Source organism: Glandiceps talaboti, chromosome 12 (genome assembly GCF_964340395.1).
Source record: "Glandiceps talaboti chromosome 12, keGlaTala1.1, whole genome shotgun sequence".
Lineage (NCBI taxonomy): Eukaryota > Metazoa > Hemichordata > Enteropneusta > Spengelidae > Glandiceps > Glandiceps talaboti.
In genome coordinates, this window is record NC_135560.1 from 18,345,670 (window position 1) to 18,362,474 (window position 16,805).

Below are 16,805 nucleotides of genomic sequence, written 5' to 3' on the forward strand. Positions count from 1 at the left end.
TTGTAATATTACTGCCAGTTAAATACTTATGCAAGGAAATATGCACCCATTGTAGTCAACTGTAAACTATTGTTACAGTATATGGACACTCAGAAAACTTCCAACAATATTGTGTATGTATATGTGTGAGTTGTAAACAATATAAGAATTCAAATAAATCTTTGAATATACTTATTCATGTACTTGTGTGGAAGCAATTTTTTTTAATTTCAGTTTTACACATCAGGGTTTTTTAACATGCAATGTGGAATTTTGATTGAATAAAACTTTTTTTCTGTTGTTTTATTTCATTTCCCTTTTCCTGTAACACTTTACTCATTATTCGCTCTGAAAACATAACAAATGTTTGCATATTTCTAAGTGTTGTATACCCATACTCGTAAGTTAAGGATTTAGTCTTCACACCAGTGTTTCTGCTGAAGGCTAATTTGGCACAAATAATGCAATTACATGTATATCATCTACTATCACAATGAATTCAGATGTTTTACACATTATTACGATGTGTATGTTTCAGTTTTAATATTTGCATGTGAAAATTATGGCAAAGTGACAAATAAAGATATAAAAGTCAGAAACATAACTGCGGCCATAACTGACTTGGATTCAGTCATGCTAATGTCAGACATCTTTTGCCGGGTAAAAGCTGCCACCGTAAAAGTGTTGAAAATTACTTCAAAAGGCAAGTACTAGTGTAAGCCCCATTTTGCAGAACTACGCCACAGGTTAGCCATTGTCTGCATTCTTCTCTTCTATTAAAGTTTACACAACCTCAAAGTAGCTTAGAGGGAACAGGTTTACACAGCAACATCTGCACACTTCTGAATTCAAGCACACAATACAATATTCTCATGTAACACTCCAATATTTCGACAACTAACATAACAGCCATCATCATCTGGGAATGAGGCATTGTTGTAAAAATACCCATTGCCTCATTCCCAGATAAAGATGGCTGTTAGTCGTCGAAATATTGGAAGACTGTGATATTTTGTTGCACTGTTGACTAATGAAATTAAGTTTTGTTGAGAATTCTACACAGTGAATGAAACTATTTGAACATATCTCATATAACACTATATTAAATGATCAATATCTGGTCTTGGTCATATTGACCTATCTTGAAAATGGGGACAATAAGCTTTTAGATCATTTAAATTTCAAAATGCCAAATTGTTTGAGATTTTATTTTTTTTTAAATTCACACATGCACTAAAATAACGGGTTGGCTGGACATATTCAATGTCGAATTAAAACTTTAGCTCTTTCTCTATTGACTAAAAATTACATTTTAGGCCTAAAGCTATTACAGGGCATTCAACAGGACACTGATTTAGGAGTTCCTTTCCTTTTTACCTTTCGTAAGGAAGGTTTTGTATTAGGTTGAAAAGTCTGTCTCTGTGTGTGTGTGTGTGTGTGTGTATCACCATTTTCTAAAAAAATTTTGTAGACGTGTTCCGTAGGGTAATGGCAAGAACTTATTAGGTTTTGGTAAACATTCCATGAATATTAATGAGCAATTTATGTAATTAATGCTTTTCGGTAATTAGGCCATATCTCGAGAATGCATGCTTCAAATTCATTATAACTTGGTACATACATTTGCTATACCAAAGCGCATCTGTCCTGAAAATATTATCGATTTAGCCTTAATTTTTAATAATTTATTGGCATATTTCGGTAATTAGATGCCATGGCCACACAAAAGAAAGTTGTTGTTTGTGGTCAGGAAACGTTGCCTAAAAGTGGTGTGACAACACAAATTCTTTTGTTAATTGTTCATGATTAGTTCTGCAGTTGTCTTCCCTGAGGTAGCAATTAAACGGGTGTGCATATCCCGGGTATGTAGGGGATCGATATCACGAAAGCCAAGTGAAGTCGAGGATGGCAAGCTTTCCTGTGCTGACAACTAACTTTCATTGGGACTTGAAAAATCACAGATATAGAGCTAAATTTCTTGCATAAATCATGAAATTGCAAGATTAGACCCTTACGGAAGGCATTCAGTTTAAATCTGGTTCCAGACAGTGATCATATGGTCATTCACGTATCGCGTATCATGCAAGGGAGTATTACACGCGACTAGCTGACAAAGTGAGAATTTCAATAAACTTGGGGGGTCATGTTCACCCTTTGACCTTATCGTGTACACTTTGTCGCAAGGTTTCAAATACTAGGCTAGGTGCTGTACTATAATACTGTCAGCTGTACTGAGTGCAATGGCGATGCTTCGTAGTTTGTCCAGAGCCGTCTTACAACTAAAACACATCGTAAGTATGAATTATTTTAGATAGCATGTTGTTGCCAAGGCCTTACACATCTCGTGTAGCTTGAGCCGTTGTGGTATCGGTATTGTTGCATATTTCTTAGTCACACCAAATTTCACACTAATGTTACCACACACGAATATCACACAGTACAGTAATTTTTTGTTACATGTGATATATGATCTTTATTACGCTACACATACTACCAGAGAGTGTTGTATGGTATAAATTTTGAAAAAACAAATTTTTTTGACAGTCTAATGTAAGGCATAAATAGACTTTGTTCTTTTTAACAGACAATGAGTAAAATATATAGGACTGTAATTGATAGCTGTACAAACTAATTGAAATCTTTTTATTTTGATTTAGCCATCTGTTGCTGGTATCCAGTCATACTGCACTAAGAATACAGATAAAATATGGAACCTTGGAAAGTTGAACCATGTGGCTATAGCAGTACCGAATCTAGGTAAATTAGTGTTCTAGTAAAGTTGAGACATTAGAACATTTATGTTTAGAATCTGAGGAGTCTAATTCAGGTTGATAAAAGTATCAATATGTTAGAAAAAATATAAACATTCCATGTAGTAAATAGTAAAGGTACGACCAAATTAGGGAGAGTATAGTGTTTGAATTAGGCTACACAATATTTTTACATCTCACATTTTCTTTGTTGCGAATTACACAAACTCAATACATTGCAAAAAAAAGCTAACAAAAAATGTGTAAAATGTCATTGTACATACAATAACAAACATTTTACACATTTTATTAATCTTGTGTTATTGAGATACAAACAAGGACTTGGCATATGTTGTTTCACAATGATTTTTTCAAATAGGAAGCCATAATAAAATTGTTTTATAAATACCCCAATCATCATCCATATGACCACTTTAATGCCTTGGTGTAAAGAATTTCTTGAGATCTTCACATCAAGACAAGTCTCTGGGCTACTTTGTCCATGATCCTTTGCTTTCTCCATGCCATACTTTGATTCATGTTTCAAATGTAACATATTCCTTGTACTACTTGCATAGTTTGTTTATATTATAAATAATTTCTGTTTTTCTAACTCTTTGTCCCAGAGAAGGCCACAGCTTTGTACAGAGATGTTTTAGGAGCCGAAGTTAGTGAACCTATGGTAAGAATTATAGACTGCTACCTGTGAGAGGGAGAGGGTTGTGAGATGGTTGTCATATCTCCTCAAACTGTTCATATTTTCAATATCTATGGCTTATAGGGAAAGTTTCTGAAAAATGTTTATTGTTTATCTGGCTGAAAATGTAGCCATCTAAAGAGGGTGAAAATGCATCGCCCTATAATGCCATCTGGGGCGCGTTCGGTATACAAAACGCCCGCGGACGTTTCAAAACGTTTTGTTCCCAAACGACTAATTGTCATAGTTTTTCGTGGGCAACCTGGGACAAAGGAAGGCGGAAGAGTGAGGTGACTCGCCAAAAGCCAAGATGGCGGCCACGAATTCTCACTTCATCGGCGAACTTGAGTTTTTGTGTAGGAATATTTAGTGCACATTAGTTTTGATTCCGCACTACAAAAAAGTTCATGGAATTGGTAATTTACAATTGGCAACGGTATTTAGAAATACAAATACCCGTCAGCATAATGGTATGATCGATTTGACGTACATTGAGCAATGCAAGATAAACTTGGGGTCAGGTCACAGGTCAAAGATCACTTCGTTAGTGTAAGAATAGTGTATGCATACATAGCAGGCCTTTTTTTAGGCATTCTAGTATCCTGACAGTACTGCAAAGGAGTGATTTAACTATGCGCGTCATCTTTTCAGTGATGAGTGCTGAATGTACACAAAATGCGACAATCTTCTGTTTGAATGTGCCGCCATCTTTTGTTTTTCACGCGCAACATGCATTATACGGTTCGGAACAGGGCCAGGGCACCCTGGCCAAACAATGACAAAACGTTTTGACTACCGAACGCGCCCCTGATCTCTTGTATTATTTGTGGTTGCAGAGTACATTGTGCCCTCAACGACCTTCTCTATCAGTTACTTTGTTTATAGGATTTAACGTTGAGGGCACTGTTCAATTTCTGATTCAAACATGCATGGATGGATCATCAAATTTAATCACTAGCTAGCCTTTCAGTGTAGTGTTGTAAATAGTAAGCCCTCAGGGATTTATTTGCTATAAATGTAGGCAGAACAACAGCTGATAAATAGTAAAAACAGGACAGATTGAGATGAATAATAAAACTAGGCAAGATGTCTCTGAGTGCATACAGTCAATACTGCTGGTCCTCAAGTCTTCTTGTCTTTCAGTATTTGTTTTTAGAGGTGTGTCATCTCCAATAACATCTCCAGTTTTAGACAACTGAGGTCTAAAAATTTCCCAAACAGGCAAAAATATATAACTTCAAGAGCACAAAAAACTGAGCTTTTAAAGACCAAGGTTTCAATCCTAGGTTCTCACATTAGTGTTATCTTATCAGTGGAGCCAAAAGGATTACATTGGATTAATATGAGCTTAGCCAGAAAAACTGTTTTCACCAAAAATCTATCCCCATATGAAAGTTGTCACTGTGAGTAGTAACTTTATCAATCAGTCTTTAAATACATGACCTTGATATCACATGCTTATATAATGCCCATTGAAAAATACATGGGTATGTTCAGCTCTGCAGTAATGCTCTGTGTCAAGCCCAGCATGCTATGACCAAATATGGTATATGGCATGCAGTAGATTGTTGCATATCAAGCCCTGCCTATTAAAACCAAATATGGAATAATGGACCAAATCTACTTTATGATTGACAGTAATTTCCTAAAAGCTGTGTCTTTAATTTTGTGAAAGCTCTCAATATTGGTTTCTTCATATTACTGTTGTCACGAGGCAAATGACAAAACCCTTTTATGAATCACACATGAGTTGTATAGATTTCAGTGGTATGGTTCAAACACCTTTTACAGTAAGACTCTCCAAATGTATAACCTTGGGCTTAGAAACCCAAAATTTCTTCAAATACCTCAGTTTTTAGTCATCTATATTAATGCTTAGTCATCATCTATGAGATCATTGTTCATGATATCAATGGTAAATTAATATGCCGCTAAAATTGATATTTTTGGGGTTCTTTTTTCGGTTACCATAGTAACATGTATCATGCAGGGCATTTGTTAGAGTCTTTAAAAGAAACGTATCAACCAAGTCCCAGCTAAAAAACTACCACTCCAAGCATTTGATTGAAATAAGAAAGATATGTGAGCAACCAAACAGTGCCACTAGTATAATAGTTGAAAAGAATACTAGCAAGCCATTCAATTGGGTGGTTATCCATTGTGTTTGGTGACCTGCCTTGAGGCCTTCCCTTCGGGGACTTTTAACTCATCTAAAGAGATTTGTAACTCCTATTCTCTGATGGCATAAATCACATTTCAACACCTGAAGCAGGGGGGCAAGACATACCATTTGGTCAACAGGGGAGTGCTGATGGTGTGTTTCTGTAGTAACATATGGCATGTTATTCATTTTAGACACTGTGGTAGCTCCACATTACATTGACATACCTGGACATGAAAGTAGTGTAGTCTGTAAACCTTAGACATAATGTACAGAGTTTGAATTCCTGCTGTTCAATTTTTAGCAAACCTGAATCCAGAAAGTGGAATAATCCAGCAATGTTCAATTTTTGGTGACCGTATTGAAGGTTGTTAACCTGAAATGACTTGTCTAATGTGTTTTACCTGTCAACGGGTGTAGACAGCAAGTCAGCAATCCTCAGTTCATTTTGACTTATGGTTCTAACAGCTGGTCTAACAAAATGGCACATTCAATAAATCTCCAGCAAAACCATGCCTTGTAAAATTTTACTATGACATTACCATTGTAGAGAAACTCATAGACTGCCGACAGTGAATCAGTCAGCATACACACCTTGTTTGTTTTGAAAGTAAAAACTTAGCCTGTGAGAAAGAGCACAGCTGACCTGTGAAAGATAACTCACTGCACTAGGTTGTCACTCCTATAAAAGCAATCTAGTAATCTATAACCCAACTGCCCTTCATTCCAAAGTCATCTAACTCACTCACTGTATTGGACTGTCATTCCAAAGTCATCTAACTCACTCACTGTATTGGACTGTCATTCCAAAGTCATCTAACTCACTCACTGTGTTGAACTGTCATTCCAAAGTCGTCTAACTCACTCTACTGGACTGGACTGTCATTCCAACAAAAAGTTATCGAACTCACTGTACTGGACTGACATTCCAACAAAAGTCATCTGAAACTCACTCATCATTCCAATGAAAGTTGTCAAAGTTATAAATAGCCAAATTTCATACCATATGAATAATTCATATATAAATAGTTTTGTTACATCAAACTGTAAACAGAGTTTCTATATATTGATAGCCTTGTCAAAAAATAAACCAATACGAGAATAAAAGTAAGGCAGTCAAATAAAGTCACAAAGTTATGAAAAAATTGATGCTAGTTAGTGTTAAATTTTCAAGACAAGTCAAAGCAGTATACATTCTTTCATATCAAACATGGTTAGGTGAATGAGAGTGTTCAATTAGTTATTGTTAGTCTTCGGAAGCATTACTATAGATGTGTCTGACTCACAAACTCTAGGTACAGGCACTGCATAGAAAGTGGAACAATAATTTGTACCAGTTTGTACACATCAATGTCTGTACATTCTTTACCCTAGGTTTCATTGCTCAGTATGAATCCCTGTTGATACAAAGATCTGTCAAAAGTTTCAGTGTTGTATATACATATAGCTTGCAGTCACACCCATAGCAGTGGAGGTGTTAGTATAAATTGCATTCAAATCTAAACAACAATGATGTACTATTTGGGTCAATTTTTTCTCCGTGTGAAATCAATTCATTGATCGATTGATTGAAAGTTTTGAAATTCATGCATGGGAAATGGTATCGGTATCTATCAATGTGATTAGAAAATGTACTTAGATTTGGAAAACAAATATTGTACATATGGAACACTTTTATGTCATGCATATAGGAGAATTCAGAAAATGATATCTGACCAATGATAAATGATAATGACAGAGAATGACCCCTGACATCAGTACAGTGAATGACCATTGATATAAATACGGAGTGTACATATACAGAGTAACCAGTGACATGACATACATGAAGAGAGTGACCACTAATATCCATAGTGACCACTGATATCCATAGTAACCACTGATATACATACAGTGACCACCGATATCCATAGTCACCACTGCAGTGACTACTGACATGTATATGAAGATGACGACTGCCGTGCACAGAGTTACCACTGAAATACATAGTGACCATTGACATACATACAGTGACCACTGACATGCATAGAGTGACCATTAACATGCATATAGTGACAACAGACGTACATAGAGAAAGTGACCACTGATATACATACAAAGTGATCTCTGACATGCATAAAGAAAGGGACTGTTGTTACATAAATAGAATGACCATAGACGTGCACACAGAGTGACCACTGATATCCATACACATAATGACCACTGACATCCATAGAGTGACTACTGACATCCATACACAGATGACCAATGAATGTAAGAGTGACCACTGGCATGCATATACTTTCTTGATCGGTTGCAATTACTGTTACAACAGTTACAAACAACACTTACCTTTATCTACAGGCATTGAAGTGTTCAATGCCACTGATTAAGATGATGAATATGAACTGGATATTTTCTATATCATTTGTAGGATTTACCAGAACATGGAGTAACAACTGTCTTTATTCTTCTGGGAAACAGTAAACTAGAACTTCTTTATCCACTGGGAGACAAAAGCCCAATTCAAGGTTTCCTTGACAAGAAACCAGGTGGTGGAATGCATCATATATGCATAGAGGTGAGAATAACTTTTCAATAATTTTAGCATATTGAGGACAGGTGATAAAACCAGGAGAAGGATTGCAATGTTGACAGCATGTTAACTTTCATTAACTGCAGTCCTCATTATTTTAGTTTTCAACCATTCTGATAATTGTGTAGCATATTCATTTTGAATTTGTATTGGCTAAATGACAAATTAAAACAACAAAGACACTAATACACTGCCAATGCTCAGAACTTGTTCAAAAGCCATCATTACGTGATGAGATAATAATATTAGTACCATGATCAGATAAAGAGTAAATATTAGATGTATCTCATATAGTATGTCATAGCAGCAGTTGCTGTCCACTGTAATCATTTCCCATCACACACAGTATAAGTTATGAATACTTACCAATGGAAGTGGCAGTTGCTGTCCACTGTAGCCATTTCCCATCACACAGAGTATAAATTATGAATACTTACCAATGCAAGAAGTAGCAGTTGCTGTCCACTGTAGCCATTTCCCATCACACAGAGTATAAGTTATGAATACATGCCAGTGGTAGCGACAGTTTCTGTCCACTGTAGTCATTTCCCAGCACACAGAGTACAAGTTATGAATACATGTAATGCCACGTGTAGTGGCTGTTGCTGTCCGCTACAAACAGAGTGTAAGTTTGGAGTACTTGCTAGTTGTGTTAGCAGTTGCTGTTCACTTAAACCATTTCTCATCAATTTCAAATAGAGATAAGTTAGGAATACATGCCAGTTGTACCGATAGTTACTTTGCACTATTATAGTGATATCCCATCAAACAGAGTGTAAATTTCAAATCATTCACAGTGTCAGTTGTAATGTATGTTTGTACATTTTGACCATTGTCTACATCTTACTATTTACTGCTTTATCATATAATTTGAATCAAACATTGTATAGAATGGAATCACATTTATACAAGTGATGTCTTGATATCTGATGGCATACTTATAACACTTTCCATTGGAGTTTATATTTTCCCAAGTGACATTGATTCAAACAAACATCTATTTACTCATGGCTCCATACCAATGGTCTTATACTTTCTCAAGTGAAACCAACCCAAACAAAGATTTATTTTCAAATAATTGATCTCTCCATGCAAATGGTGTTGTTTTCTCCCAAGTGAACAAAAACTTATTTTACTTATATCTCTTTGCTAATGATCATCTTATACTTTCCCAAGTAAAACCACTTCAAGCAAACATCTATTTTATATATATATCTCTATGGTAATTGTCCTTTATACTTTCCCAAGTAACAGTGACCCAAACAATCAGCTTTTTGAACATTACTACTCTTGATACTCTTAATGCTTTCAAAAGCTGGAAGTCTTATGGGTTTATCAATTCCTTAATCAATGGGTGGTAGCGGTTGGCTGAGCAGTAAAGGGGTCTTGTGTCAGTATGGATGAGTGGTAACTATTTAACATGCTTCATTGCTCCTGCCAATGCTGCAGCCTTAATTATATATCTGTGTAAGTTGGAGAGTTGCATTTCACATCAATGGAGTCATGTCTGATCTTGCCAGAAAAACCAATGGAATGACAGTCTCTTGTGACATTAAAATAAATGGGAATTATTAAACAGACATGGATGAGTGTACGAGGAGTGTACTTGTAATTTCTAAAAATCATATAGGATATTGAAAGAATGCCAGGTGGTAGGAACGTATGAAAATGACTATAGATACTAAATGAGCACTATGAGGTCTAGATCACAGCTTATCGTATATTAATGTATGTTACTTGATTGCACAGGAATAGTTGTACACTTCTATCCCAGGAGATTTGTGAATGGGTTCTTTAAGATTTACAACACAATGCAATAGAGAGGGTTTAAAAGAATGTGACCTTAGGAACTCATTGAGTGGTTTAGACAGACACTTGATGAATCTGTCCACTACATTTATATAGTAGCTTTGGATTGCCACAGGTGACAACCATAGTGGTTAGTGTAGTATGTACCCAAGTTAGCAGGGAATTATGCACAACAACAAGGTTTATATAAGCAAACACTATTCATAAACTTCCATTTGAAACTCCAGACTTTCTCCTTTTAGATTTGTGAGTAAAATTTTCTTCCATCAAAATATATTTTTGCTAAAGTTGTTGAACAATTTTCAGAATTCGCAAGAGCCAACTACTTGAGTGATTTCTAATGTCCATTGATTTATTTAACCATATGCAGCCCACTAATTGCTGTAAATAAAATGTTAGTCATTGCCATCGGGGACAAAAATACAAGCCCAGAATGTACTGACCATATTTTGCCTTGCCTTTCACATGACTGCCAAGACTTTTTCAGTTGGGGTTGTGTAGCAAATAAGAAATACTGTGATAGTCTCTGTCGAAGTAAATACTTTGCTTCACTAGAACTTTCCCTAGACATAGTCCCAACTTGTCTATCATGACTGACTATATGCACTGGTATGTCTGACTGGCTAGGTGACTAGCCATCTGTCTGTCTGTCTGTCTGTCTGTCTGTCTGTCTATTCTACTTTATTAGTCTGTGTGATTGGTATTAGCATAAAGATGGAATGAGATAATCCAAAGTTCTGTATGTAAACTCATTTAGACTTTTATACAAATAAACCAATATTGGCATTTGCAACTTTTGATTAATGTTTGTACCAACAGTAGAATGGAACTTGGTATTTGCATATCAACGACTCAAATTTGCATATCAGTGAACTAACCAATGCACTGATAAAAAATTCATATCAAGAAATTTAAAAAAAGAATAAAACTTGACTTGTGCCCTGAATGTCCTGCTTAATTTGAGATTCATTGCTATAAAAACAATGACTGATTACTATATTTAGATATGCTATTACGCGGTCAACTTCATTGCATAATTTTCAGAGAGAAAAGTTTCCTGCGTTTCATGGCATGGTCGACATCATACACAATAACCCTGCAGATCTGGTGTAGGACAGCCTTTGGAGTTCTGAATTCATCACATTCCACATCTGACTTGCAAAAAATGTCAGCAATTACCAATATCAAAGGTGATAGCGGTGTAGTATTGTATCAGCTGTTTACCATGTGAGCAGTTATTTTGAAAAGCTAGCTTGTTCCAACAGCACATGTTACATGTACACCAGCATGAATTGTATCCACACAGTGAGAACTCAAACAGAAGTATCAACGGATTCATGCAAGTGAGTCTCATTCCAGGAACAAAAATGAATGATATCTAACTATTACTCTGTATGTGTCAAATATTGTTGTTTCACATGTAACTATTGATCACCTGTGGTTGTCCTGGCTTATGGACATGCATTAGGACAATAGGACAAAGTTACATTGATAAACTATTGTGATATATTTACTTTATGCAAATTAAATATTCTGACAGAGACTATAACATGTACGTTTACTAATCAACAACTGCAAACGAAACTGTTTGTCTTTGTAATCTAGCAAAATAGTTCCAGTTTGATTTCTGTCAATATAGAAAACAGTTTAGGTTGATTTATGGACTGCTACGTCGCCATCACTTTTGCTATAGAAAACATTGTATCATACATTGTTCGAATATATGAGGCATGTAAGAAATAAATATACTGACATGTTGAAGACACCCTTATTGTGCCATCAACTACTCTAACAATACTAAATGATTTTACTGCCATCGAAGGCATGCATCAATAGTGTAATCAAAGTTTTATGTAAGTATGTTCACTCAAGTAAAAAAGGTTATAGATCCAGCTTATACCAGGTTTGCCATTGTATGACTTAGTATTAATTAGTAGAGAGAATCAAGCTGTGAAGGTGTCTTGCTGTCTAATACATTGTAAGATGAACAGCAGTGACATTCACCACCTAGTACGTTTATCATGTCTATCTTAGTATAATGACACTAAGTATTATAAGCCTTTTCTGTCATTTATTTTTAGGTGGACAATATCAAAGGAGCAATGAAGGACCTTGCTGAACATAAAGTTCGTGCTTTGAGCAAAGAACCACGGATTGGTGCCCATGGAAAACCTGTCATTTTTCTACACCCAAAAGATTGTGGTGGTGTTTTGGTAGAACTTGAAGAGGCATAGTTTGTCAATAATCAGACATTTTTAGAAACCATTGTAGTGGAGACGAGTATGATAGTACATAGATAGCCTAGTGGGTAGACAGAGATAGTGAACACCTGGGGAGAGGGCTACTCCCATGTATATGTGTCGCTCTTTGTGGTGGGTTTTCTAGCCCTTTTGGGTCCACTTTGCATTATTTTCGATTTTACTTGGTTTAATATGTGGTCCATTGTCCTTTACCAAATCATAACTGCCCCAAATGTTGCCTCCTAAGGAAAATGTATTTGGGTCTAAACTTTCATCTTTTAAAAGCCTGTAATGGTCTGAAATGGGGTATTGATTTTTGGTCATAAATGGGTCTAAAGTGGGGCCTTGTTTCCAGCACTGGTCACTGGTACCACACCTGGAGGTGGAAATAGAAGAAAGGTATATGTGCTGTACAGAAATGAATGTCTAACAGTCTCTGTGGTAATTGATGCAAAGACAGCATATGATAATGTGACACATAATATTTTTTTTTTGAAAAGAGAGATAAAAATTGATATCAGAAAGAGATTGTTTTTCTCCATGTTTGACTATGCATGCATTTGTACAGTGTAAATAAGTAGTACTTTATTATAGTGACCTGTGAATATACACTTACAAATTACCAATAAAAAGAACTGAAGATAAATAAATCATCCAGCCTATCAGGCTTGTTTGTCACTATGAAATTATTAACTAGAAAAGGGAAAAGACCACAATCATAACAAGTAAAGAATAGTAACAGTACTACGACTGTGTATGCTTCCATATATGCATATCAATTAGTGTTTGTGCATGTACATGTTTTTTAGTTCCAATATGTATTATTGGATATAAATTTATCATCTGAGTAAGATATATCTGTGTATCTGGCTAACTTTCCATGTAAAAAAAATAACTTACTTTACCAGTCAGTTAACACAACTTTATCAGTAACCCACACCTCACTAGTAGATACATGCAAACAGGTCATCAATTGCAGCCTATATCACCTGGATTTTGTGTATTACTTCATAACCTTTTAGTCTTATAGGTGTGTAACATTTTGCTACGAATTATTGTATTTTATAAAATAATTTACCAATTTTTAATTTGTATCCTGAAAGCATTGAATATAACCATATAATGCCACTATACATTGTATATCTGGTTAAGGTTATGGACTCAAGTAAAGATCTTGCTGATCACATCGTTTTTGTACTGTGATTCATTGACATTGCAATATTTTACTTGACTGGTTATGCTATCAATGATTACACAATATCTTCAGAGAAGCTAGTTTTGCCAAAGTTCACTTTGCATTGTGGTTACATGATTTGTTTCTCACTTATGTACTTTTTTCCTCACACTCATCCTTGGGTCATTTATACCAATAACCTTCGTTCAGAGACAGCAGTGAAACACCCTGGATTCGCTCCTTCAGAGATAGATGCCAATCACTGTAAATATGTTCCTTCTGAGACAATAGCTCCCATAACCCTAGATATGTTCCTTTAGAGATACCTGCCCATAATAATCCTAAATACTGCACGTTCCTTCTAAGGTAGCTGCTCATAACCCTAGATATTCTCCTCGGATATCTACCCATCACCCAACACATGCTCCTTCAGCAATAGCTGCCCAAAGCCTAAATATATTCCTTCTGAGGTAGCTGCCCATCAACCTTTTTATATACTCCAATTGAGATAAATGCCTATACCCTAGATAAGCCCCTTCTTTGATAGCTGCCATATCTTTAGATATCCCAAGAGAGCTGCCCATGGTCCTAAATATGCCCCTGAAATAGCTGTACCTTGCACTATAAAGCTGTGCATCACTCTAGCTAAGACGGCTATCCATTGTCTTTGATATGTTCCTTCTGTAGCACCTGCTCATCACGATATACATGTCCCTGAGATAGCACCAGTCTCCCTAGATACTCTGATACTCCTTCTGACATAACTGCCAATCTTCATAGCTATACCACCTTGCTGCCTATCACCCTAAATGTACTCCTTGTATAATATCTGCCCATCATCCTACACATACCTTTCGAGCTGTGCATCCCCTACACATACACTTCTGAGACAGCTGCCCATCACCCTATATATGCTGTCCATCCTCACATATACTTCTTCTGAGACGGCTGCCCATCACCCTATATGCTTGAGATGTCTACTCATTATCCTGTACATGCTGCCTTAAAGATAGCTACCCATCACCTTAGATTTGCTCTGTTTTCGAGTTATTTACCCTTGTCTTTGATATATTCCTTCTGAGGTGGCTGCCTCTCATCCTAAATATGCTCCTTGTTCAATGGTCTGATACTTATGTACAAGATATCTGTAACGATTGGTCAACAAAATTATGTATTTGTTGATGCATTCGAGGTTTCATTCAATGGTAATGTTTTTGACAGATGTATTTAGACTTTCGAAAACTAAAAGTTTCTCGCCAAGATCTAAAGAGTAGGCAAACATTTTAGATGGAACCCTCAAGTCATGTTTTGAATCCTTGATAAGTTGACATATAGGGTGTAGGAACTGTATTATTTCCCTTGATGACCACGGTATATGTCAAGTTTCATATTTTCAAAATCATAGACAACACTGGCGCAGAGTTAGTTTGGTTTACATCATTATTATTCAAAGCCAAATGTTTCTACTCGAAACCCTAACGGTAGTTTAACGGAATGTTGTCTCAAATACTTGTACTAGTAACTGATATATGGATGTGTATACGCTCTACAGCATGTCTTTCCTACTTACTATTGTTGCAAGTTATGTGAGAATTTGCTTGATTTGATGTATAATGTTTAATTTTATCCCGCGTCGCATTTAGAGGAGTGTGATCTTATGAATAAGTCTGGTCTTGACCCTGCTGACCTGTTTTATTCATTCTATGAATGACTTCTTTTCAAATTTGTGAGTGGACTCACTGACAACGCTTTTTTGAACGTGTCAGTGAGACTCATTGACAAATATCATCTTTTGTCACTTATTATTTACCAGTTATTTAGCATTCGCTTGTATGAATGAGAATGTCATTGTTAAAAATAGTGTCTATGAAGAATAAGGTTTACAATAGCTATCGTCCCATTAGTCGTAAGGTACTCTTCTTTACTGGTTGTAAAAGTTTGTTACTTCGTGTCTGAATGTCTTGGTATCATGTTTATATACCTGGTAACGAGCAATGAATTGCATGCTGACATGACTTGGCAGAAATCACTTTTCCACGAGTAGAAACCGCTGGTTTGTCATCTTGAGATCTCAGTTACAACCCGGTTTTTTGAACCATTAATTTTGTGATTGAACGATTGCGAATGAACTTTATTCTCTGACCTCATAAATATAAGATGACCCTAAAATGAACAAATAAAATCGCATGTTAATACCGCGACTTAAATTGTGGTTATTGAGAAATAAAATCAGCGTATACATTTAAATGTTCTGTGCATTACAGAACCCTAAGGAGCAGCTATGTTTCATGAATATAATAAAACCATCACAGGCAGGCTAGGTGGAAATATACGATACAAGTTAACGGAAAAATACTAAAAGGTTGAAAGATGGAGAAATTAAAAATGGTTGTTGTTTTGTGACAGCTGCCGGCTCTTGCCCACTTTCCTGGTTTCCTACCCAATGTATAATTTAAACCGTTATTACTTTGTCTTAAACGAGTCTCAAACATTGTTGTCGATGACCCAGCACGAGCATGGCATTCGTAGTGACGTCATTGCCCACATTATCCAATGAAACTTCTCCATTCTTTCTGTAACTTTGAGAATGGGTGGTTTCTCGAACGTCATGCATGATGACTCCCATTTTACGCACAAGTACTGTTTTAATGCTATGACGAGTCTTATGTTGTTTATTGAAAGCACTACCCATCATGATAGTGACGTAGATATTTGATAAAGCTAGTGTTAGAATCCATCGTTTTCTGACGTAACTGTAAGTGAGAAACCAATAAGTCATGTCTGGATTTGTCACGACAACCATGTCCTTGATAAACATTGTGACAGTGAAATTGATTAAATTCTGTCAAAGCACATGTCTGTCATTTCTGCACCCTTACCATCGATATTTGCAGTAACATTATATCAAAGCACGCATAGTTTTACTATGATATCGTTTAATAAAAATATATATTCGTATGTATGTATGTATGTATGTATGTATGTATGTATGTATGTATGTATGTGTGTGTGTGTGTGTGTGTGTGTGTGTGCGTGCGAGCGGAATCATGGAGTATACATTATAGGGGTATGAGGGTGTCTATTTAAGGGTACATATCAAGCTTGCAAGGTAGGCGACAGTGCTGGAGACGTTTGTACTCTTATAGTATAGTATATTTGATAACTAATTATGTTACATCAAACAAGGAAAATTGTTGCTAAACAATTCAAATATATCTATGTGAATAGCTGTTCAAGTATTTCAGAAGAGTGTGCCATTGACTTGTTGTCCATGTCTGTCTGTTTGTCTGTCTGCCTGTCTGTCTGTCTGTCTGTATGTCTGTCTGTCTGCCTGTCTGTCTGTCTGTCTGTCTGTCTGTCTGTCTGTCTGTCTGTCTGTCTGTCTGTCTGTCTCCGTTTCTGTTTGTCTGTCTGTGTCTG

The 16,805-nt window shown here is 36.1% G+C and overlaps 1 protein-coding gene across 1 annotated transcript; it reads left to right on the top strand.

The window, feature by feature from the left end:
• Nucleotides 1-2,148: 2,148 nt before the first annotated feature.
• On the top strand, nt 2,149-13,334 carry LOC144443552 (ethylmalonyl-CoA/methylmalonyl-CoA epimerase-like). The gene is made up of 5 exons (XM_078133080.1): nt 2,149-2,270; nt 2,637-2,736; nt 3,356-3,411; nt 8,001-8,147; nt 12,053-13,334. The coding sequence occupies exons 1-5, from the start codon at nt 2,220-2,222 to the stop codon at nt 12,203-12,205; spliced, it is 507 nt and encodes a 168-aa protein (XP_077989206.1). The 5' UTR covers nt 2,149-2,219; the 3' UTR covers nt 12,206-13,334.
• The last annotated feature ends 3,471 nt before the right edge of the window (nt 13,335-16,805 follow it).

What these genes read in the sequence shown, in the direction of transcription:
- LOC144443552 (XM_078133080.1), top strand. Translation starts at nt 2,220, where the DNA reads ATGGCGATGCTTCGTAGTTTGTCCAGAGCCGTCTTACAACTAAAACAC. An exon ending in CCGAAGTTAGTGAACCTATG is followed by an intron (nt 3,412 to 8,000) that starts GTAAGAATTATA and finishes TATCATTTGTAG; the next exon opens with GATTTACCAGAACATGGAGT. An exon ending in TGCATCATATATGCATAGAG is followed by an intron (nt 8,148 to 12,052) that starts GTGAGAATAACT and finishes ATTTATTTTTAG; the next exon opens with GTGGACAATATCAAAGGAGC.